We start from the raw sequence: 25,696 nt of genomic DNA on the forward strand, positions 1-25,696 counted from the left end.
GCAAATATGTACAAACAAGATACATATCATCTGAGTTGGAGATAATCACGGAGGAGCTTCGTAAGGTGGTTTTCGCTGGGACCTGACAGCAGTTAGAAGGCAGAGATGAGGAGTAAGAGCATCCTAGATGTGGGGGAAAGTCAGCAAAAATTCATGAATCAAGGAGTTGGAATATCTTGTGTTTCAAGGCCAGTGTGGGGAGTAAGGTGAAAGAAGACTGGAAAGGAACAAGATTATGAAGAGCTTGAAAAGCCAAATGGAGGGTTTTGTGTGTCATCTTGGGTGTGATAGGGAATCGCTGGAGGATTTATGTGGTGAGACATGTACTTTAACAAGCTCTCTTTGATAGCTGAGTGGAGGATGGACCCAAGTGACCACTCAGAAAGTTGTTGTTCAGGTATAAAGTGAGGAGGGCCTCTACCAGGGTAGCAAAGTATCAGAGGAGACAAGGGGTACTACTCAGAAGATGTTGGAAAGGTAGAATTGATGGAATTTGGCAACCAATTAGATGGGGGAGGGGGTGAGTGAGAGTGAGAAGTTGAGTCTGACACCTCAGCTGTGAATCTGGGTGCCTGGCACAGTGGCCCTCTCCACAATAATAGGGAAATAAGGAGAGAGAAAACACTGAGGGGAAAGATAATAAGTTCAGTTTTGGACAATGTTGAATTTAAGAAATCTACTAAACATCTAGTTTGAGATGTACAATCAGCAATTGGAGATGTAAGACTGGAGGTCAGCTGCAAGGTTAGGGCTGGATTAATAGTTGCAGAGAGCTGATCATTGAATCCATGGAAGCTGATGAAAGCACCAAGCAAAATAGGTGGAGAGGAGAAAGAAGGGTCCAGTACAAAGCCCTGGGGAACACCCGCTGTGAGCAGGAGAATCTAGCAAAGGACACTGAGGAGGGACTGTCAGACAGACTGGAAGAGAACAAGGTGAGAGCAAGGCATTGAAAATCTGGAAAAGAATGTTGAGGAAAAGAGGGTGATCAGGGATGATGAGGATTGAGAAGAGATCGTTCAGTTTGCCAAGCACAAGATCAATGGTAACTTTGGAGAGAACGGTTTCAGTGAATGAAGTCAGAAACCATATTCTAGAGAATTAAAAACAGAGTATAAGGAAAGGATGTGGAGGCTCTGATGTAGACAGTGTTATCAAGGAACATCGCCATGAAAGGATGAGAGATCATGGGGCTGGACTGACACGGTAGATTTTGTGAGAGTGGGAGAGACATGTCATTGTGTAGTTTTTTTTGCCCATTTCCATGCCTGCTGCTCTCTAACACAGAGCCAGGTTGTTAATGTCTCTAGTTCTTTGGAGTTCATCTCCTTGACTGCTTGGCTTCTCTTTTCCCTTTCTTCTGAAGGCTTTCTCATTTTAACTTCATTGTCAAATCTCTTCTATCCCCATACATCTGAATCTGGCCCTCCACAATCACTCCTTAACCTACTTCTCCAGTGTTATGTCTGCTGTTTTTCAATGTAAATCAGGGCTTCTTAGATTTTTTTCACTCAAGACCCCTTTAACTCTTCTTAAACTGTGGGTTCTATAAGCCATCTGGTCCATCTCCTTTTCCCATAACATGCTTTCCTTACATTCTTGTGCTCTGTGCCTCGGCCTGCACCACAATTCTTCACACTTTCAACCCTACTCTCTCTTTCTCCCTTCCACATCCTCCCAGGCTGACTTTTAGTCCCATTTCTTCCAATTTTCTCCAAGTGCTCCCTTTTCTGAATTCCTGTGGTACTTTTTGACACTTATTTGGGACTCAGTCACACATTGTTCTATATCAGATCCAACTTTTCATATCTGTTTTTCCTTAGCTTCTTGTTAGATCATACACTCCTCAAGGACAGGGACTGTGACTTCTATTTCTTTGTATCTCTTCACAGTTCCTGGCATGGTGCACTTTCTACAGAAATGGTACTCAAGGATTGTTTGCTGAAATAATAAATAAATTGGTTTTTCTTGCACCTCTTACTACAGGGTATGCTAATGTGCAGTCCAGGTCACAGATGTAAAATGGTGTGAGGGGCACAGGGTGTGGAAAAAGCCCTGGAACTGGAGGCGGGGGGCTGGCTCTGACACTTACAGAGTGACACTCTACAAGTCAATAACTTCTCAAAATCTATTTCCTCATTGCCATGAGGATAATGATACTGGTATTAACTTCCTAGGCAAGGTTTTTGTAGTGAAAGTGCTTAGTGAACTTCAGTTGCTATAAAATGCTGTTTTTATCTCGTGTGATCATCGCTGGTGCTCTCCTACTTACTGATTTTTTTTAGGTATAGGTTGAGCTACAGCTTATGATTTATAGTGTCAAGAACAAAAGTATCATAGACTGAAAAATTTATGGGGCTGGTTAACAGGATATTGATATTGAAGACAGATTTTTTTTTCCTGAAAAATATCCAAAGATATCAGTGATAGCACATATGAATTATATCTTTGCATCTCTCCTGGAAGAGGTGATTCTTATGTTTACCTGAGCTATTGAAAATATAGTGTAATATAATGAATCTTGATTTGAAAAAATAAGGCCACAGGTTCTGTGGCAGCACTACTTTGATCTCTGCGTGTCTGCTGCCTTTTCTTGAGTCAGAATGACGTTGGTTGGTGTGCTTCCTTCCTTTCTTGAGCCTCTCTCTAGTGACCTGGGCAGTCTGCATGGTTTGCAAGGAGACCATAGTCCCCCACCCATTGCCAGGACTTCCCATGTGGCCAGGGTGCTCCGACAGCTCCTGGAACTAGTAGACAAGCACTGGAATGGCTCGGGGTCTCTGCTTCTTAACAAGAAGTTTCTGGGTGAGTCATCTCTTTCCTCTCTCTCACCCCAAAAAAAGGGCTCTGCTCTGGCTTCCAAGCTGAGTGCCCAGTTACCACAGGCTCCCTTCTCCCTACCCCACATCACCAAGGGGTTTGAAAAGCTCTGGGGAGGTGGTGGTGGGGGGTAAGTGAACTGCCAATCTACTGTGCGAGTATGGTTTGAGGGGGAATCCAAGTTGTTCAACCTAGAAAAAGGAAAATGAGGGAGGGAGGATGTGATAGCTGTCTTATAGAAAAGGGATTGGACTCCTTTATCTCTAGAAAGCAAAGCTGGGCACAGGGGGTGAAGATATAAAGCAAATACAAGGTCATCCCAAAAATTTTCTTATAGTTTTGAGCTTTAAGCTTTAACCCTGTAGAGACTTCTGTGAGGAAAAGCTTCCTAATAAGGAGAGCTGTCTGAAAGAAGGGAGACTCTACAGCTCCTAGAAGGGGTGGGCTCCTCTTCATTTGCTTCCAAAAAAAGTTGGATCACCAACGGTGGGTTACATTGTAGACAGGATTCTTGTTTGTAGAACTCAAAAGTTGGGAGAGATGGAAGAGATCACCCAGTCCAACCTATGCTTGACCTCCAGTGAAGAGGAGGGAAACGGTGATTTCCTGAGGATTCAATGAATTCGATTCTGTGTTTCAATTTAGAGAAAGCTGTTTTCATAATTTTCAGCAATCCTCTTTTGGAACACTGTTGTTAACGGATCTCTAAGTTTCTCTTGTTTTTTTCCTGTATGAATTTTACCAGATAATAGTGGTATAGTAAGAAAAAATAAATTAAAAATCAGAAAAAAGATGCAACACCAGGTCAGCTATTTAATAACTAGTATGATGGATGAATGTCACAACTGTCTGGTGTAATAGAGAGAGTGCTAAAGTACTTTCTGCCTCAGACACTTAATAACTGTATGACCCTGGGCAAATGGACGTCTCCGTATCTCAGGTTCTTCATCTATAAAACATCAATAGTAATAGTGCCTACTTTGCACAGTTGTATTAAATGAGTTAACATATGCAAAGTACTTTGCAAGCTTTAAAGTTCTATACAAATGCTAGTCATTATTACAGGTATCATCATTGGTACTATTGCTACTCCTCAGTTCTCTTTTATAAAGTGGAGATAATGAGGCTGTTGTGATGAATGTGCTTTGTAAACTGTAAAAAGATATTCTATAAATGTGAATTCTTTATTGTACTTTCTGACTTCACCTATAATATGTTAACTGTTGTATCTACCTCATAGGGTGATTGAGAAAATCTAATTTTATATGTGTGTGTGTGTATGTAAAACTACTTTGTGAAATTCAAAATGCCACATAATTATCAGTTGTTATTATTATCAAGATTTTCCCCAAATATCTAGATAGTACCTTCTGTCCTGCTGATATGCTGGTTATTCATAAAATAATATTATTTTTCATTCCTAATCCTTAGTTTATATACAAAATCATCAGGTTTGCAAAATGGAGATGCTAATTAGTATGGTAGCCATTCTCCCCGGATGCTCTAGGACATTTTAGAAAGTACAATCATCCTGCTCCCAATAGGTTTATTTACCATAAATTGGAAGTATCTTACAAAACACCATAGTTGATGAAAAACAGAATAGATGAGTTAGAACACTCTTCAAAGAGTTGTTTTTATAAAATGACTTTTTTAAAAGTCTTTCGGATTTCCTCAACTTTAATTACCTAGCTGTATGAACGCAAATAAATCACTTAATCCTTCTAGGCTTTGTGTTCCCCATCTGTGAAAATGAGGAAACTGAAATAAGTTGATTTCTAAGATTCCTTCTTTTGGTAAAATTCTCTGGTCTCTTCCAGGACATTTTATTTTTGTAAACAGTACTCAAGAAAGTGTTTAGAGTTGGGAAGACATTAGGTAAAAATGGAGAATGTGATCATTAGGTTTTTCTTTTTTTTCTGACATCTAAAGGAGGAAGCACAGGGAAAGAAAAGCTGGTCTGTTTTCCTCCCCCTTTAGCATTTTGTTCTGTTCTAAGATAATAAGACATCTATTAACATAATAGAAAGGACATTGACTTTGGAGCCCAGGTTTGAATTCCAGTGCTTCCACTTGCCATCTGCTAGTAAGCCAATAGTCAGAGAGCATTTCATACTAGTCTGGGTCCCCAGTGTAAATCCTATATGACTAGAGGCCTTCATTTTTTGTTCTCACGTGGAAAAATGAGATAATTTACTGTTTACCAATGTTCCCACCAAGACTTCTTGGAATCATAGGACTAAGTCTTTAAAAAGGGAATGTGTATTTGATGATTTTATAAAAGAAATCCTAAGTCAGTGCTGCCACTTATAGGCCTTATCTCTCTTCCCCGCCAAATTTCTTCAGGTTCTGCCAGAGATATGCTTCTGAGCTTGGTGGTTCCCTCTCCTGTTTCACAGTGGACCCGTTCACTGCCTGAAGAAAGCTTGAAAACCTCACGGAGAAGAGACCCAAAGGATACAGGGCAGTTCCCTGGTGTCCCAAATGATCTGGTATACTTCTCACTCCTCTTTAGTGCCTTGGTAGCAAAGGGTACAGTGTAGAGCATGAAACAGCTCTTTAACCAAAGTTAATCGTCACCAGAAGTCCTAGGAATTCTTATTAGAATTCAGACTAAACCTCTGATATCAACCTTCCCCAAAGCTACCTGGTTGTATTGATAATACCCTTTTGCTTATTGTTAGTATAATTTTGCTTCTTAACAGAAAGATCTTCCCCATCCATTAATGGGCCTGCCCATTATAGGAAGCTTGATTAGTGAAGGCCCACAACTTTTGTTAATTTTCAAATGAGGCACTGGTTCTCAAGGGTTGTTATGTCCTTTGGCTCTGAAAAATGTGTAAGTACTCTGGGATGAGACTATCCTTGCGGCTTATCTTTTGGAAGAAGGTTTTTTTGTGTGCCAGATGAGAAGCCACTAAGCAGCCCCTCTTCCAGCCCACCCCACCCCACCCCCAGCTTTGAGAACCCAGATATTGGAGCTTCTCTCTCTGGTAACTATGTGTGTATGGTCAGACAGTTGCATCTGTCTGTTGATCTATGATGTATGTATTGCTTATGTCAGGCAGCTGGAAGCACTGTCTGTTAATCTGTATTTCTGTGTATTTTCTCTGAAGTTCAGGGTTCTGACTTTTTGCTCTGAACTAAATGAATTATATATATATATATGTTCTTAATTAAAGTGATTGTTGACCCCTCAAAAGTTGCTTTCCTTTTAAAAAAGCAGATCAAAGAACCTGCGATAGCAGGCCCTGCTCTATACGTCGGGGTGTTTGCTTTTACTGTGGTGGATGAGGTACATTTGACTTTGAGACTTGTTTAAAACAACAGTAGCCCTGAGACAGGGCAGAAAAATCCTCCAGTGGTCAAAGTGAGGAGGTATTCAGGGTTGAGGTTGGTGTCTAATGGGAGAAAGAAGAGCTTTGAATTCTTTCTTCTTCTGATGGATCCAAGAGTCCTAATGGCAAGGGAAGTTGTTGAGGCTTCAAGCTCTCACCTATAGGTTCGGTTATCATTTCTAACTCTTCCTAGGATTTTCTCCATTGTCTTCTCCTAATGTCAAGGAAACTTCAATCATCATGAGGTTTCCAAGGGTTTTAACTATAGAAACTTCAGAGATGTACTTCAGATTGTCATACTTTCAGGATAGGGATGGAAATTCATATATGCTATTGCCAGCTCTTGCCTATAATCAGAGGTGTTCAGGCAAGAGACTGAATAACCATCATCAGGGATATTGTAGAGGACCGTGGTAACCATTTGTTTCTGTTTTTGTTTTTTAACCTAAAGGAAGCATTGAAGCAAAAGATGGTCAGGGTACTGGAGGAAAATCTGTTTTTGTCTGAAAAGCTACAGCTGTTGGAGGAAAGTGCTTCCAACTCTGGTGTGGGTGGGCACCAGCCTCACAATTATGGTAAGCTCCTCCATATGTTTATGCAGACTTAGATGTATGTGTCTAGAGGCACCCCTTCTCCCCCCTTCCCCAGCTTAGTAAGCCCTAGCATTTAGGAGTCAAAGCAAGTACTGCCTTCCTCTACCCCCACACATTTTATATCTTAGAGAATTCATCAGCCAGCATTTTCCATAGAGCTCCTCATACAGTCTAATCCTGCAGCCCAGTACCCTCTCTGTGTAAAGTCCTTTGGTTTTGTATTACAGCTTGATTTCAGAAGGAGATAGTTACTTTTTCAGAGGTAATCTTGGAACTACATGATCCCCACAAAATCAGTGTAATGTAGGGAGTTGGGGCCATGCTTACTTGTCATGAAAATGAGCAGGTTTCTATCCATCTAATTAACAGACTCACATCTTTGTCATTCACCTGCTATCGGGTCAGACAGAGTATGTCTAAATGATGTGTTCTAACTTTATTCTGTGTCTCAACTAAAATACTGACCCCTTCCAAACTGATGTCCTGTAATCATATCTGTGTTGGTAAGCAGCAGAAATGCATGAAGATGGGCTAACTCTAGGAGATGCTGAACCTAGATGTGAGTGCACTGGCCATGGCACTGAATAGTACATAGCAAATGACTTACCCCTATGACTTAAAAGGAAGGGTATTGCAGTAGATTTGCCTCAGGTAAGGGAGGACATGTCCCTTCTGGCTCCAGTTCCTAAGCTCTGACCTTGTTACTGATCTGTCAGATTTATTAAAATGCTGCTAATCTAGAGGTATTATGTCCCTTGTAGATGAATTGCTCCGTAAAAACCAACAGCTGAAATTACAGGTGGCTTATCTGAATCAAGAACTTAGCCAGCTGAAGAAGCTAGAGGAGACTGTGTGCCTTCTCCAGGAAAGTCAGAGGTATGGAAGGGCTCCATGACTTCTGAAGGAGGAGAGAGGCCTTCTACAGTCTTTTAGTGAGGCAGCACAGTGTACTGTCAAGAACACTCCCACACTAGATCATAAACTTCCCTGTGTCTTTATTCATCTTTATATCTCCGGCACCTGGCACCACAAGGTCTTAAACGTGGACAGCAGGCACTTAATAAATGTTGGTCATTTGTTGAAAGAATGAATGAGGATACTCTAAGATCATTGTTGCCTTTCAAAATAAGCTTTTGTGATTGTGATTTACAAAAGACCTTTGGTGACAATGCAAGTGGAAACAGCTCAAATGTACCTGTGTAGCACACTGAGATCTCTCTTGCTCTCCCTCTTTAGAAATAGTAATAAATGTTTTACCTGTTTGAAGTTCTTTCCAGCATTACCTGAATGAAGAAACCTTATCAGTATTTAATCAGAGTTGTAGGAAGAAAAATGCCCTGCACCAAATCTTTTCCTGACCCTTACCAAGAGGAAAGGAAACAAGTCAAGTATTTATTAAGCACCCAACATGTGCCAGGTTACTGTGTTAACTACTTTACAAATACTATTTCAGTCATAATGTAATAAAATTACATTCAATCAAAGGCCTTGGAAGCATAGATTAAAAATTAATTGGAAACTAAATAATCTAATCCTAAAGAATGAGTAGGTCAAAGAACAAATCACAGAAACAATAATTTCATTAGAGATAATGGCAACAATTAGACAACGTACCAGAATTTGTGGTAAAGCCAAAGTTTAGATCTCTATTTATCTCTCTAAACACTTACATCAGTAAAAAACAGAAAGAGCAAATCAATGAATTGTGCATGCAATTTAACAACCCAGGAAAAGAACAAATTAAAAATCCCCAATTAAACACCAAAATAGAAATCCTGAAAATGAAAGGAGAGATTAATAAATTGAAAGTACAACCATTGAACTAATAAATAAAAGTAAGATCTGGTTTTATGAAAAAGAAAACAATAAAATGAATAAAACATTGGTTAATTTGATTGAGTAGAAAGAAGAAAATCAAATTACCAGAATAAAAAATGAAAAGGGTGAATATACCACTGATGAAATTAAAAAAGATGAAATTAAGGCAATTGTTAGGAGATATTTTGTTCAATTATATGTCAATAAATCTGATAATCTAGGTGAAATGGATGAATATTTATAAAACTATAAATTGCCCATAGTAACAGAAAAGGGAATAGAATGCTTAAATAACCGTCTCAGAGAAAAAGAAATTGAACAAGCTATAAGTGAATTCCCTAAAAAAATCTCCGGGACCCGATGGATTTATAAGTGAATTCTACTAAACATTTAAAAGCAATTAATTCCAATACTATATAAACTGTTTGGAAAAATAGATAAGGAAAGAGTACTACCAAATTCCTTCTATGATACAAATAATGGATTTGATACCTAAACCAGGAAGAACAGAAATTATAAATTTTTATAGTAAAATAGGAAAAATTTTAAAATAAAACACAAGCAAGGAGATTACAGTAATACATATTACAAAGATCATATACTATAACCAGGTGGAATTTGTACCAGAAATGCAGGAGTGGTTCAATATTGACCATATTAATAACAAAACCAACAAAAATCACATGATTATCTCAAGAGAGGCAGAAAAAGCTTTTGATAAAACATAACACTCATTCCTGTTAAAAGCATTAGAAAGCGCAGGAATAAACAGAGCTTTCATTAAAATGATAAATAGTATCTACCTAAAACCAAGAGCAAGCATTATCTGTAATGGAATATAGTTATCCCAGTAAGATCAGGGGTAAAGCCAGGAAGTCTGTCATCACCTCCATTATCCAATATTGTACTAGAAATGCTAGCTACAGCAATAAGACAAGAAAAGGAAGTCAAAGGAAGAAGACAGGCACTGAGAAAACCATGCCGTCACTCTTTGCAGGTGATGTGATGGTGTACTTAGAGAATCAACTGAAACACTAGCGGAAACAATTAACAGTTTTAACAAAGCTGCAGGATATGAAATAAACCCACATAAATCATCAGGATTTTTATATGTCACCAACAAAGTCCAGCAAAAATAGATAGAGAAATTCCATTTCAAGTAGCTGTAGACAATACAAAATGCTTGAGAGTCAGTCTGCCAAGACACTCTAAGGAATCACATGAACATAATTACAAAACACTCTTCACACAAATAAAGACAGATTTAAACAACCAGAGAAACCATGAGTAGGTTGAGCCAATGTAATAAAAATGATATTTCTACCTAAATTAATTTACTTACTCAAAGAATTACTTTATGGAAATTGAAAAAATAATAACAAATTCGTGTGGCTGAATCAAAAGTCATGAATATTAAGGGAATCAGTGAGGGGGAAATGCAAAAAGGAAGCCTAATAGTACCAGATTTCAAAATATATTACAAAGTGGTCATCTTTAAAACAGTCTGGAACTAGCTAAGAAATAAAGTGGCAGATCAGTGGAATAGATTAAGTATATAATACACAATAGTAAATGACCATAGTAATCTAGAATACTAGATTACTTGATAAATTCTAAGCTCTGGTGCAAGAACTTTGACAAAAATTACTTTAAAAACTGGAAAGTAGTTTGGCAGAAACTAGGCACTATACCAAGATAAGGTAAAAATCAGTACATAATTTATACATAAAGGGTGAAATCAGAGGAGCATGGAAAATCTTACTTGTCAGATCTATGGATAAGGGGAGAATTTATGACTGAACAAGAGATATAAAAAGTCATGGGAAGTAAAATGGATTAATTTTCACTTCCTTAATAAAAAAGTTTCACACCAATTTAAAAAAAAAACCCAATGCTGCCAAGATTAGAAGGAAAGTAGGAAACTGGGGGAGGGGAACTTTTTAGCAAGTTTCTCTAATAAAGGCCTTATTCTTCAAATGTATAAGGAACTTAGCCCAATTTATAAAAATAAGAACCAATCCCCGATTGATAAATGTTCAAGGATATAAGCAGGTAGTTTTCAGAAGAAGAAATCAAAGCTATCAGTAGTCATATGAAAAAAGCTCTAAATCACTTGATTAGAGAAATACAAATTAAAATAACTCTGAGGTGTCTCCTCACACCTATCAGAAATGACAAGTGCTGGAGGGGATGTGGAAAAACAGGGATGTTAACATACTTTTGGGGGAGTTGTGAACTGGTCCAGCCAATTTGGAGAACAATTTGGAAGTATTCCCAAAGGGCTATAAAACTATATGCTCTTTGATCCAGCAATACCATGACTAGGTCTGTATCCTATGTATCCTAAGAAAAGGAAAGGAACCATGCGTACAAATACATTTATAGGAATTCTTTTTGTGGTGACAAAGATTGGAAATTGATGGGATGCCCATTATTTGGGGAATGGCTGAACAAGTTGTGGTATATGATAGTGATGGAATACTGTTGCACTATATGAAATGACAAGCAAGAGGGCCTCAGAAAAACCTGGGAAAACTTAGATCAGGCCTGCACAACCTATGACCCACAGGCCCCTTGCAGCCTGCCAGAGGATTTTGGGTGGCTGTCCCATCATTCTAACCTACCTGCGGCCGGAGAAGCTGATAAGTGGTGACTCAGATGAACTGATGCACAGTGAGGTGAGCAGAGCCCAGAGAACATCATACCCAGTAACAGCAAATCAGCTGTCAGCACCTTAGCTGTTCTGATAAAAACAATGATCCAAGACAGTTCCAAATGACTCATTATGAAAAGTGCTTTCTACCTCCAAAGAGAGCAGTTTGAAGTACAATTTTTAACTTTATTTTTGTGTTGTTTTTTTTTTGCAACATGGCTAATATGGAAATATGTTTTGGATGATTTAACACGTATAATTGATATCAAATTTCTTGCTTTCTCAGTGGGTTGGGGAGGGAGAGAATTTGGAACTCAAAATTTTTAAAAACAGAATGTTAAAAATAAATAATAAAATTAAAAAAAAATAAATGTTGACTTATATTTCTTAAGAGTCTAGCTAATGGTAAGATTTCTTAGGAGTCTGGTCAATAATATGGTGGATCTTTAATAAACTTTGTTTTTATTTGGCTGAAAAAAAACCATAAATATTATCTCATTTCATCCTTACAACAACTCCATGAGGTAAGGACCCTTTTACAACTGAGAAAACCAAAGCAGAGATTAAGTGACTTGGCCAAATATTTGAACTTGGGTCTCTCCTGAATTCAGGCCTTCGGCTCTATCCACTATACCACATAGCTGTTTCTAAGCTAGCCACTTTCTTTTTTTATTTAATATTTTTTCCCAATTACATGCAAAAATTTTTAATATTAGTTTTCTAAAATTTTTTAGTTCCAGATTCTCTCCTTCGTTTCCTCTCTTCTCACCTTCATTGAGAAGGCAATCAATTTGATATAGGTTATATGTATATAGTCTTGCAAAACATATTTCCATGCAAACTAACTACATTCTGAAGGGAAATTAAATTTAAGTTCAGAGAGGAACTCTGTTCTCTCTGAAGACAGAATAATGCCAATGACATGACAAGGCCAGGGACCCTTGACTAGTCCACTTACAAGCAGGCCTCTTTTCCCCAATTCCTTGACTGGATTAGGGTAATGATCGTACAAAGAGGAAAAGTTTTAATTACATAGTTAATTTTTGACAAAGAGGAAAGGAGAATTCTTAGAAAGAGTGATCAAATTGGGATTGGATGATTTAATTATTCCCCAAGGTATGTCATATCTAATGTTCAGTCTGATGAATAAAATTATTACTTGAAGTTTGTTATTATATTTTATCGTACTGTAGAATCTTGTCTGTTATTTGGGAATATTTCAGAATGTAACTTGAAAGTGGATTGGTTAGAGTTTTTCAAAGGCAAGATGGATTTCTGTCATTTTGGAGACTCTATGCAGAGATGCTTTGAATTAGAATAATTTATTAATGAATATCTGTCAGACTTGGGCCTTAAAAGCTGAATACAGAATTTTTCTTTGACATGTGTGAGCTGCACCCCCAAGACTCTAACCCTAAACCTTTTCTCTCCTCTTAGCAGTGGGAAACCTGCAAATTTAGAGCTACATTCCAATTCTGGTTGGATTTTAGTACACCAGAAGAGAGTACTGTAAAAGTTACCAGAACATCACCATTGTTGTATTTCACCATCATGAATTCTAAAGGCATGTTAGGCATTAGGATAAGGTCCAGGGGATGGCATTAGAGTTTAGTGGAAGGAGTTCTGAATTTGTGTTAGAGGAGCTGATTGCAACTCTCTTTACTTTTCTGGACTTCCTTCTCCACTATCAAATGAGGTATTTGAGCTCAGTGGCCTTGAAACAGTGACAGACATAACTAGATCCATCATGGAGCCCAGACTCAAAGCTTTTCTAGCTGAAGAGGACCTGAAAGCTTAAATTCTTTTGCACAGCCTTTAGGGCACAATCCTGAGACACGTTTAGGAGACCACGAAGCAAAAGAAGAGGAGTTTAGCAGAGGCTAGTTTTGCTGGAATTATTATGTAATTAATGATGTCTTTCCCTTATAATTCAGGTCCCTGGTAACAACCAATGAGTATCTGTTACAGCAGTTGAATAAAGAACAAAAAAATTATCCAGGAAAAGCAGTCCTGCCTCCTGAGAAGAGTCACCGCGTAGGAAGAACATCTCCCTTTGGGAAAACCCTCCAGTCTTCCTTATCACAGGCAGCTCATGATGGTGGTCAGTACTGTAACCCCAAGCAACCTGGTAGATAACTTCCCCAGAGTGGGCAGCCCCAACAGGGCTGCTCCAGCTGTGTTCACATACTGCTGTCACTGACAGTGCCATCATTGGTTTTGATAGTTGATTAAATGGGGTTGGGATATTTGGTGGTGATTTGTTTAAAAAAAAAAAGTTTTTTTAGACAGTTGCAGTTCATGTTTCTTTGCCTTCCATTCTCTCCCAACAAGTCAAGTTCTTCATCTGCACCTTAGAAATTCAACTTAATTCAACGAACATTAAAAAGTTTCTGTGTGTAAGATGTTGTACCAGGTTCTGGGTGTGGAAATTAAAAAAGGAATATCCCCTTCCTTCAGTGAGCTTACACATTACTGAGGGGTTACAGATGTGCACAACAACGTATAATACAGACAGAGTGAAAAGCAGACCAATGCTAGAGAGGCTTAGGAATATCCGGAGTGGAGACAGAACAGGGACCTCTGGGAAATCAGATTAAGCAAGTATTTACTAAAGACTCACAACATGTCAGACCCTCTACTGGTTCTGCATGTATGACATAAACATAGCAGGTCAGCACAGCCAAAAGTCACAGAGAGGTCCAGGAGAGTTACATGGCTGTCCCAGTCAGCAGCTGAGACCATTGGTAACCTTAGAAACATGCAGGAAGGAAAAAGCACCTGCTGCCTCACTGACTTCCTTTTGGACCTGGATTAAGAGTCAACTATCAGGAGAAAATTATTTAGAGCATGTTAGGGAAGGGCAGGGATTTTGAATTTTTCCCTGAGGATGCTAGTTCTGGACTTTTGTCTGTTGTGTGGTCTGGATCTTCTATTGCAGATACAGAAGATTCTCTCTCTCAGCTCCTGAATTAATCTGATACTTCACCAGCTTTTTATAATGAAGGAAAGATTAGTGGGAAGTGACTGAAATGAAAAAAAAAGAACAGCAGTAAAGTATTGAGGGAAACAAAAGAAGGAGGGATAACCACCCCTGTGGCTGGGCAGCCCCATCCCTGCTGTTGTAGCTTCTACCTCTGTACGGGCCAGTGGTGCCTCAGCCAGGGATGAGCAGGGACAGATGAGGGGCCAGCTCCACAGGCTCTGGGGCTGAGCAGGCGCATTAGCTTAACCTGGTTCTCATTGTCATTTTCTTAATCTTCAGAGTCAAGTCAAAGAGAGAGATTCACAGAAGGATTAGAAACTTACATGCTTCGATGACCTTGAGGCAGCCTGTGGAAGAGAAAGGAAAGCTGTGCAGTGATGAAGAAGACAGCACCCCAGATACAGTGTATTTGAGTTATAAATAAAACCATGGACCACTTTGGGCTTTATGCTAAATTGGAAAGTCACTTGGGTTCCCGGAGTGATTCAGGACCTTCAGTAACTGAGACTTCAGTAAGGTCTTCCATTCATGGAGAAGAACCTTCCCTTAATTAGAACTAGCCTGAAGAGGGATAGACTGTCATGGGGCAGAACCAGTTTACTGGCAGTGGAGGGCTTCAGGCAAAGGCTAGATGACCATTTAGTAGGGATTTGTGCTTCAAATATGGCAATGGCTTCTGAAATCCCATCCAGCTTTGAAACTGATTCTGTGGCTTTTTGGAAAACTAAACCAAATTGGGAGAAGCAGCCATGTGGTTGGGGGGAGGACAGACTGCTGGCCATGTGGTTGACAGTGGTCTTGTAGTAGACATAGGATGTAAAGAACCTAATCGTGGCAACCCCCTTCATTTTATGCTTGAAAAACAGGCCTGAAGGAGATCAGGGATTTGCAACTGGTTCAACAGGTAATGAGTAGCAGAGCTGGGATTTGCAGCCAGCTCCTCTGATTCTCAAGCCACGCTGTCTCCTGGCCATGTTAAGTTAGGTCCCCAAGATGTTCACAGTGCCCTGCTCTCTGCTTCCTCATCATCATACCAAAAGCCTCCTGCTGGCATTTCAGTTCTAAGATTCCATAGTCAATTCATTGATAGTCATAGTGTACACAAGCAACATATGCTTAAATATACAATATTGCTGTTGTATCAGATAGGGAGGGAAAGGAATAAGCATTTACATATTGTATACTACAAGCCAGGAACTTTTTTTTTTAAACAAACCTTATTTGAGAAAACATGAGACAAAGGTGCTTATTATACACATTTTACAATTGAGGAAACTAAGGCAAACAGGTTAAGTGACTTACCCAGTGTCACATAGCTTGTGTCTGAGGCTAATTTGAACTCAGGAGCACCCTGGGCACTATGTCACTAGCTGCCTCTACTTAAATACCTCTCTGCAAGAGTGATAAAGACTCCTACAGCATAGAATTCGAGCCATAGGGAATGAAATGCACGATCAAATAGCAGTTTTGTTCGGGAGGAGTACAATAGGAACAAAACACGTTTTTACAAAACGTTCAAGCTAAAGGAGAGGTTTCTAGGCTGCTCCAAGCCTTTTAAAAATCCACACTAGAAAACTTCCCAGGACCAGAGATGATACACGCCACGGGCACCAGTGGGCAGCCTGCAAGGGGCTCTCGGCTCCGTCAAACCCCTGGCGCTCCTTGGCACGTCTGACCAGCGCTCCCTGGATGGGATTTGCCTCTTCTCTTGCTCTGGGGCGGGGTGGGGATGGGGGTGGGGGGCGGTGTACGAGTTCTCCAAGTTGCTCAGCTTTATCCCCTCTGTCCTACTGTCCCTCTACCTCAGCTGCCACTCATTCCTGCGACACTCACTTTGCACCCGACGCTGCTCTGGGCTCTAGACCAAAATGAAGGTCCGCTTCCTACCATTCTACTGGGGGCAATGGCATGTACGTAAACACCTCTATGCAAAATAGAGTCAAGGTAATGGGCGGGTGGGCAGTGAGGAGCCGCAGAGAGAGCTTCGTGTAGCGATGGAACGTGAGCAGTGAAGAAACCTCGGGGCTCTGAGAAGTGGAGGAAAAGATGGATGGCAAGGAGACACGCATGACTGAAGACAAAAAAAAATACTAAGGCTGCAATCAGGTTGGAGATCATCTGTCCAGAGGTGATCATTGAGCCCAAGAGAGCCAGCGAGGTCACCAAGCAAGGACGTGTAAGGAGATCTGAAGACCAAGATGACTGGATCCCATGGTAACTCCTCTGCGCAGTGCTCTGGCCTAGACCGTCGGATACCAATAGGAGCCCGCGAGATGGCCCTCCTCCTAACGGGGAAGCGGAAGAGACAGAGAAGGGCGCCTAATCTCAGAGGGGCAAGACCGTGGCCCAGGAGGCAGAAGTCAGAACAGGCAGTGCCCGAGGGCGGAGTGTCTGGGGCTGGCGGAGATGGATGGCTATCTAGGGAAGCAAACCGAGAAGGCTGACAGGGAAGATGAGAATCAGAAAAGAAGCAGTCCCAGAGAAGGGAGCAGGAAAAACACCCAGCCAGAGGGCCAATCAGGTCAGAAGTCCCAAGAGAGGTCATGGAAAATGAATGACGAGACAAACCCTCTGAATTTCGCAGTGAATTTAGCTGGGAGCCTTTGACAGCAATTTCGGCAGAGACGAGAGGGATTCTAGGGGTTTAAGGAGTGAGTGGGAAAAGAGAGGCAGGGCAGCAGCTGAAAGGAGCCCCAAAGGAGTCAATAGCTCAAGGGAAGGAGTCAAGGCGGAGCTTGTTTAAGGAGGGGAGGGGAGAGGAGAGAAGGCAACACGCAAATATCTCTTCAAAATTTGGCCCCAAGCGCCAAAAGGAGGGACCTTTGGGTTATTAGCCCCGAGACAATTCGTCTACTTTAGGGAGCTGAGAATCTAGAAAGTAGGAGTCATGGATCAAGGGAGTGGAGGCAAATGGAGGTTTGACACAAGGACAAACCTAACAGAGCTATCCAGCAGCGGAGGAAGCTGTCTCCAGAGAGAGTGGGTCCTCCTCGCTGGTTGTCTTCAAGTAAAGGCTGGGTGACTACTTGTCAGCACAGAGGCAAGGCAGACTGGGCGTACCTAGGCACATACTGTCTTTCCCCCAAAGTGGCTCAATCTGGTCCCCAGAGGTCTTGGACTGGCTGCATCCTCACCACGGGGTTCTAGTGCTGTGAGCTCTAGCCTCCCTCTCCAAGCACCCATTGGCAATATGCTCCCCAGCGATTAGCATCCCAGTTTAATTTAAACAATTAACACCAATCAGAAATATTTACTGAAAAACCTAGCTAGAACCAAACTACAAACATCCCTGAGAACAAGGGTCACGCTCTCCCTTCTGTCACTTGGGCCCCTGGGGAGTGTGGTGCTCAAACTGAAAGCAGTTGCTACAAAGCATCTGCCCCACTGAGGTCATCTTCGAATGCTGTATGGTTGACGAAACCGAAGGAGGGGCTCAGTCCTAGTCCTTCGTCTGGGCTTGGTGAGGGTGAGCCGCAAACTCTGGCACGGACTCAACCTCCCAGATCTCTGGCTGCTCGCCTGCATCTCCGAAGCTCTCAAGGTTGCAGCCTCTTCTGTTCGCTCTCCAATATGTCTTCACCCAGGATAGTAAGAATCGGCATGACAGGAACAGACGCAACCATAGGATCAAGTGCTCCGAGCTTCGTGTCAACCATGATGGGAAGAAGAGGCCCCTGGAGCCTGCGCTTTCTCTCCCACTCAGAGGTTTACCGCGGAGCCGTACTTACCTCTTCTCTCACATGCAACTAGGCGGAAAGAGAGTGGGGTTCATTTTAACGAGTAATGCTATTTAAATGAGCATACAGCTGCAGCTCATCAACCAATCAAAAGTCTGTTTCTTCATCTCTTGACTAGCAAACCTTCGCATGCTCTAGAGTGCGAAGCTGGGGACCTTCCTCAGGTACTGCCAGACCAAGGTTCACCAAGTCTCCCCCCATGGTTGGTCCACCGGGCTAAGCCCACCAGGCTTGCTCTGGGGATGGGGCTCCATTGGGTTGTCCCGTGTTCCAGATAGAAAATCCATGTTCTCTGGAAGCATGAGTCCCCACTGCTAGAGACTGCATCACCATTAATCCTCCCTTTCTCCTATGACCACCATTTTAGAATTGGGTTTAAGGCTTGATCTTTGATTAAGTAATGTAGCCAGTAAACTCAAAGGAAAAAAGGCAGCTTTGACCCATTTCACTCTGGAGCTCATAGACTGGACAAATCCCCACCCACCTAGCGCGGAGTGAATGTAATAACAAAATAGTAATTTGTTTCACTTTTGCCCAGGAACCCTGAGGGTCTTCCTCTCCCAGTTTGATTTTTTTTTTTTTTATTAAAGGGGCCATCCCTTGAGTAACTTAAAGAAGCCTGTTCATTGAATGGGTAATCTCACTCAAAGTAAGATTGTGGTAAGCCCTTGGACTGAAAGGGCCAGGGTCTCCCATTGCATCCTGGGCCATCTCATCATCCTGATGAATATCAGGCCACTGGACCCAAATGGCTCAGGAGAAGAAAGTGAGGTTGGTGACCTTGCACAGCCCTCCCTCACTCAAATCCAAGTCAACTGCAAGTCATATCATCATCTTGATGTCATGGTCCTCTTTGAGAACGAAGGACAAACACAAACAAACCATTTCAGGAAATACATTGGCCTATTGCTGGCTATGGTAAGAATGCCAGGGTAGTGTGGGGTTTACCATCTCTATTGAACAGACTCTTCTGAAATAGCATAATCAAGACTTTACATTTTAACTTAATTGTGTGATACACCCATTATGGGAAAACATAGTTCATTGTTAAGAAAAGGAACAAATTGAATTAGAATCAATGTACTCATGGTAATGTGTATATCTCAGATGCCTCCACTAAGAATTTCCATGAAAGCAGGTAATTCTGAAGGGAAGAAATCCAAGCTATCTATAGCCATGTAAAAAGCCTCCCCATCACTAATAACTATAAAAATGCAAATAAAAGCAAGTTCGAAATTTTACCTCACACTTATTAGGGCAAAGCTGACAAAAAAGGGAAAATGATAAATGATGGCAGTGCTGTGGAAAAACAGGATATTGAGGCATGGTAGGTGGAGTGTTTGACTGGTACTATTACTCTGGAAAACCAATTGAAACCAAGTCTCCAAAGTTACTAAACTCTGCATACCCTTTGGCTCACTACCACTACTAGGTCTGTATACATAAAAGAAAGGAAAAGATCCTATAAGTATTTTTGCTCTTTTTGTAGTGACCAAGAACCAGAAACTTAGGGGGTACCCATCAATAGGGCAATTTATTGTTGTTGTTCAGTCATGTCCAACTCTTTGTAACCCCATTTGGGGTTTTCTTGGCAAAGAGACTGGCCATTTCCTTCTCCAGCTCATTTTACAGATGAAGAAACTGAGACAAGCTGGGTGAAATGACTTGCCCAGGATCACAAAGCTAGTGTCTGAGGCTGTATCTGAACTAAGGAAAAGGAGTTTTCCTAACTCCAGGCCTGACACTCTATCCACTGTGCCACCTAGAACAAACTATGATATATGAATGTAAATGAGCACCATTAAGCTGTAAGAAATAAAAAGGAACAGTTTCAGAGGAAAAGTGGGAAAACGTATGAAATGATGAGGAATGAAGTGAGCAGAACTAGGAAAAATCTATACTGCAATAACAGCATTATTTAAAAAAAAAACAATTTTGAAAGATTTAATGACTGATCAATGTAGTGACCAACCATAATTACTGGACTGAGGACAACACCTCCCTTCTCCAGGTAGAGAGGTGATTGACAAAATGTAATAGACATTTCTGGGCGTGGCCAGTGTAGGAATTTGCTTTACTTTACTAAGCAAATTTGTTTATAAGGGTTTGTTGTCTTTTATTTTTTTCAGTGAGGGTAGGAGGGAGAACAGATGCTTATTAATTGAAAAAAATTTAATTTAGAAAAAAAGGAACTTGAATGATGATAATGTTGCCACCACCAATTCCACTGGAAATACAACAAAATGAGTAATAAGCCATAGAAATCTGAGTCTCTCAGGTCAGGTGAGTGTGGTTCTTACTCAAAGCCAACAAGCATTCCATCTGATGACCCAGTCTTCAATGATCCAGAAGAGAGATGAGAGCATCAGTCTTGGTCATCTAGAGACCCTTGGACTTGTTAACATTTTTACTGATCTAGTATTTATTGGGGCAGTTAGGTGGTGAAATGGATAGAGTAAGTGACCTGGAGTCAGGAAGACTCATCTTCCCGAGTTAAAATCCAGCCTCAGACACTTACTAGCTGTGTGACCCTGGGCAAGTCACTTAATCCCACTTGCCTCAGTTTTCTCATCTGTAAAATTATCTGGAGAAGGAAGTAGCAAACCACTCCAGGATCTTTGCCAAGAAAACCCCCAATGGGGTCACAAAGAGTCAGACATGATGGAAAAATGAGTGAACAACCAAAGCATTTCTTGAGAAGGGATTCAGAGACTGGCAAGAGGGCCAAAGAATGTTTTTAAAGTGTTTCAAACCACCCACTGCCAAAATTTCACGTGCTGATATTTTTCATAATCAAATATTAATAAAAGGAAACCTATTGATGAATTTACTGTTAGATAAGGCACCTAAAAGGCAATGGAGTCACTGATCAACATTGTTCTGTGTTTGGTCATTGTTCTGGTTTGGGAGACCATCCTGAGATTCAGAGTTAAAAATAATTGGCAATTTTGAAAAAGATCTATTTCTAACTGTAGTCAATATACTTGAAATATGATTCTGGAATGATAAAATGTGCAACAATTTCCTCAAATTGAGTGATCACATCCCAAAATGGCCTTGTACAGAAGCAGGCACTTAATAAATGCTAGTTGACTGACAAAAAAAAGAGAAAAGTTGCTGTCTTCACTTAATGGAAAAATAGTTGCAGTAATTGCCAATGGTACTACTACGGACACTGTGAAGAGATTACCTGTTGCAATGAGACATTTTGACAACGAAAAAGGCCAGTATCTCTTCATAAACTATGAATAATTGATAAAGTTGATTTTTGTCCAGTTTAGCATTCAAAAACTGGACTGGTCATCTAGAGTGTCTGTTTCCTTAGCACATCCACCATATTTGAATGGATTGCAGGTATTCAAATGAAGTATTGGAAGAAAAAAAAAACACCAACAGAGAAATACTACAAATCTATGACCTAGTGATTGATCCTCCAGGTCCTACTCCATGTGTGTTTCATACCTTTCAGAATGGTCTTTATTTTTGTTATTCAGAGTCCTTATGCCATCAGAGAAGGGAGTCCTATACCCCAAAAGTAGGATCCCCTTGGAATACTTTGAAATCATTGTCAAGATGGGCATTCAAAGCAAAAAAACAGCTGCCATAAAATGAAACCACTTCATTCTCCACTCACTGTCATCTCTACTTCCCCCTGTTTGCCATGTTATCCTGTTATTTATAATTCCAAGCTTTAACTCTGAGGTACCACCTCACACCTATAAAAGGAAAATGATGGATATTGAAGGGGATGTGGGAAAAACAGGGACACTAATGCACCGTTGGTGGAGATGTGAACAGATCAAACCATTCTGGAGAGCAATTTGGAACTGTGCCCTAAGGACTATAATACCTTTTGATCCAGCCATACCACTGTTAGATCTATATTCCAAAGATATCAAAAAAAGGGAAAGGGACATTTTACAAAAATGTTTATAGCAGCTCTTTTTGGGGTGGCTAAAAATTGGAAATCGAAGCGATACCCATCAATTGGGGAATGGCTAAACAAGTTGTGGTATATGATTTTGGTGGAATATTATTGTGCTATAAGAAACGACAAGCAGGATGGTTTCAGAAAAACCTGGAAAGACTTACATGAACTGATGCAAAGTGGAGTGAGCAGAACCAGGAGAACACTGTACACAGTAAGAGCAATAGTGTTCGATGAAGAATTGTAAATGACTTAGCTATTCTCAGCAATAGAAGGATCTAAACCTCAGATTCTAAGATGATCCTAAAAGACTAATCCACCTCCAAAGAAAGAATTGACAGTGTTTAAATATAGACTGAAGCAGACTATGTTCCACTTTCTTTCATTCTTTTATTTGTCTTCTTTTACATAATGACTAATATGGAAATGTTGTACATGACTGCACATATATAACCTATATTTGATTGCTTCCTTTCTTAGGGAGGGTGGAGGAGAGAGTGGAAGGGAGGGCTAGAATTTGAGACTCAAAACTTAAAAAAAAAATGTTAAAAATTGTTTTAACATGTGTGTGTATGTGTGTGTGTGTGTGTGTGTGTGTATGGAGAGAGAGAGAGAGAGAAAGAGAGAGAGAGAGAGAGAGAGAGAGAGAGAGAGAGAGAGAGAGAGAAATAACAAGTTTTCATTATTCTGCTGGTTGTCCTGCTGCCTTTCTGATAGCCCCTTCTCAGCCTCCTTGACTGGATTCTCCTGCTAACATGGATGTCCCCTGGAGCTTTGTCCTGGACCTTTCTGTAATGTTTTGTTTGGTGCTTTTATCAGCTCCCATAGATTCAATGATCATCTCTGTACAATCGATCCTCAGATATATTTATCCAGCCCTAACCTCTCTCTTGACCTCCAGTCTCACATCTTGAATTGCCTATTGGACAATCCAAGCTGGATACCCCATAGACCTTTTAAACTCAACACATCTAAGACAGAACTAATTTTCTTCATCCAAATCTTCTTCTCTTCTTAATTTCCCTATTACTATTGAGGGATCTTCCCAGTCACTCAGACTTACCTAGATTACCTAGGTTATCCTCAATTCCTCACTCTCACTTTCTGCCCCCCAATATCTAATCTTTTGCCAGGTCCATTTGAAAAGTCTTTTGAATAGGTCCCTTTCCCTGCTGTCTCTGCCACCATTCAGGTGCAGGTCCCCATCACATCCTACCTAGTCTATTATAAGAGCTTTCTGATTGGTCTCTCTGCTGCAGTTTCCTCCCCATTCTGGTTCCTCATCCACTCAGCTGCCAAAGTGAACTTTGTAAAGCACAGGTCTGACCTTGTATTCCCCTATCAATAAACTTGCTATCACCTTCAGCAGCAAATATAAAATCCTGTTTGTTTTTTTAAGCTTTTTATAACCTAGTTCCCTCCTACCTATCCAGTGTTCTTACACCTTGCTCCCCTCACCATGTATTCTTTGATCCAGTGATACTGGCTTTCTTACTATTCTTTGAACAAGACACGCTATTTCTTGCCTTTGGACATTTTCACTGGTTGTCCTCCATGTCTAGGAGGCTCTTTCTCCTCATCTCTGTCTCCCTGTTCCCTTCAAGTTCTAGCTAGAATTCCACCTTCTGGAAAAGTTTTCCTGTTCCTTCTCAGTGCTAGCGCTTTCTCTCAGAACTGGCTTTCATTGGCCAATCCTCCATTACTCTTGGATTCCTGGTACTTGGTGAATGCTTCATGAATGTTCTTCCTCTCTCCCTTTCTTTCTTCCTTTCCCTCTCCCTCTCATCTCCTTTTCTTTCTCCCTATTTTTGGCCCTCTTTCCCTTTCTCTCTCTCTTTCTCCCTCTCTCCAAGAAATATTTAACTTACTGACACTAAAATAAAAGCTAGGGACCTTACCCATGAACCACATGTGATTCAGTTCACTTTGCACATGAGATATCTTATTCTCCAGACGATGGTCAAAGTGAGTCAGGCTCTTGTACCATCAGCTGTCTGCTTACTGCAATGACCAGGGCATAGAAAGTCTTTTTCTTTTTTAACTATTTGGCTCTTATGAGAAGCTGTCCAGAATGTTATTGAGCTATTTTCAATGACAGGGTGAAAATATGAAGAGAAAGATGGAGCGATTTTCCCAGATGAGAAGAGAAAAACATGTATATATGTGTGTGTGTGTATATATATATATATATATAAATGGCACACTGGATTGCTAGTCTCACTTTGATACAAAAGGTAAGCAGGAGAGATTCACTTCCTTTTATCTTTTCCTGGCCTTAGTGAGGGCAATGGGAGAATGTAGTGTCCTAGGATGAACAGGAAACTGAGGATGGTTAGTTGGGGGTCTGTGATAGATCAGGTCCTAACAGTAGCACCAAGGACCCCACTCAGGAGCAGCTTATCTGGCCTCTTACATGTCCCTGGCCTTTACAAAGCTATTCAGGGCTCCACAGTTTCACCTGTTACAAGCCACTAGCACAGGCAAGGAGTGTAATAGCACCCTGACTCATTCATGACTCTGCATTGAACAGGAGTGGCTTTCTTCAGTTTCTTTCAATGTACCTGAGGGTGGTAAGTCCATGACCCCTGGCAAAGGATGCCTCCTTCTCTAGGAGAGGAAGACCATGCAGAAAACTGTCTTGGTTAGTTTGTGTTCATTTATTATATGGTTATGAGCAACGAGGAGGTGTAATGGATAGGGTATCAGGCCTAGAGTTAGGAAAATTTGAGTTCAGACACTTACTTACATGCTACAGATGAGAAAACAGAGGCCCAAGGAGGTTAGTGCCTTGCTCAGGGTCACATCAAGGCTATGAAGCATTATAGCTAGGACCTGAACTCAGATCCTCTAACTCTAAGACCAATGATTTTTCCATTCTGTGGCACATGCTATCACTAATTTACCCTGAAAATCTGGCTAAGTCAGTTCCCCATAATGGTTGGAATAGTTGACCTCTAAGGTCCCTTATTACTCTGACACTCTGTAGTTTTAGATGTTATAATAGTTAACAATTAGGCAACTAGGTGATTCAGTGGATAGAGCACCAGGCCTGAGGTCAGGGAGACCTGAGTTCAAATCTAGCCTCTTACTAGCTGTGTAACACTGGACAAGTCACTTAACCCTGTTTGCCTCAGTTTCCTCATCTGTAAAATGAGCTGGAGAAGGAAATGGCAAAGCACTCCTGTACCTCTTCCAGGAAAACCAAGGGCCAAGAAGAGTTGGACATGTACTGAAACAGTTAAACAACCTTATGTAGTTAAAAAGAAGAATTATAAACGTAGCCTATCTTGTTATACCCCTGGTTATGACGACAAGCAAGTATTTGGTATTTTGTGTCTCACTTTTAAAGCAAAACTTAGATCTTAATTTGTAAAAGTTTTAATTAGTTTAATGTACCTTATGATTGAATATTCAACAAATGTTCACTCCTAAAAAAATTGCCTGGGTGCCCACCCTAATGAAGTATGCCGCTAATCCCTTTTTCAGCAATCTCCAATATCTTCCTGTTGGCCCCAGGATCAACTATGTAATCATCTGTTTAGCTTTCAAAGCCCTCCATGACCTTTCCACCTTGCCAGTCTTTTTCTATCTTAGGCCACCCTACCCTGGGTACTCTACAATCCAGGGACTTTGATGTCCTTGCTCTTCCTCTCACAAGATACCTCATTTCCAGACTCCAGATATTCTCACTGGCTGCCCCCAGACCTGGAATGATTTCCCTCCTTGCTGCTTCCCAGCTTTCTTCCAAGACTTAGCCAAAGTTTCATCTTCTACAAGAAGCCTTTCCCAGTCCTTCTCAATCTTAGCACCTGTCCTCTGAGATTAT

At 40.7% G+C, this 25,696-nt stretch overlaps 1 protein-coding gene across 4 annotated transcripts in view; it reads left to right on the plus strand.

The window, feature by feature from the left end:
• The window catches only part of LRRC36 (leucine rich repeat containing 36), a 52,358-nt gene extending 37,698 nt beyond the window's left edge, over positions 1 to 14,660 (plus strand). For 3 of the 4 annotated variants that reach the window (XM_072636033.1, XM_072636036.1, XM_072636035.1), the window contains 6 exons: positions 2,640 to 2,805; positions 5,167 to 5,312; positions 6,610 to 6,733; positions 7,513 to 7,627; positions 13,157 to 13,323; positions 14,485 to 14,660. In XM_072636033.1, the coding sequence (XP_072492134.1) occupies positions 2,640 to 2,805; positions 5,167 to 5,312; positions 6,610 to 6,733; positions 7,513 to 7,627; positions 13,157 to 13,323; positions 14,485 to 14,540 (774 nt within the window). In that variant the 3' untranslated portion in view covers positions 14,541 to 14,660. Of the gene's footprint in view, positions 1 to 2,639; positions 2,806 to 5,166; positions 5,313 to 6,609; positions 6,734 to 7,512; positions 7,628 to 13,156; positions 13,324 to 14,484 lie in introns of those variants that run through there. The other variant, XM_072636034.1, reaches the window with a different exon arrangement.
• The last annotated feature ends 11,036 nt before the right edge of the window (positions 14,661 to 25,696 follow it).

The sequence above is a fragment of the Notamacropus eugenii genome, chromosome 1 (assembly GCF_028372415.1).
Source record: "Notamacropus eugenii isolate mMacEug1 chromosome 1, mMacEug1.pri_v2, whole genome shotgun sequence".
Classification (NCBI taxonomy): Eukaryota; Metazoa; Chordata; class Mammalia; order Diprotodontia; family Macropodidae; genus Notamacropus; species Notamacropus eugenii.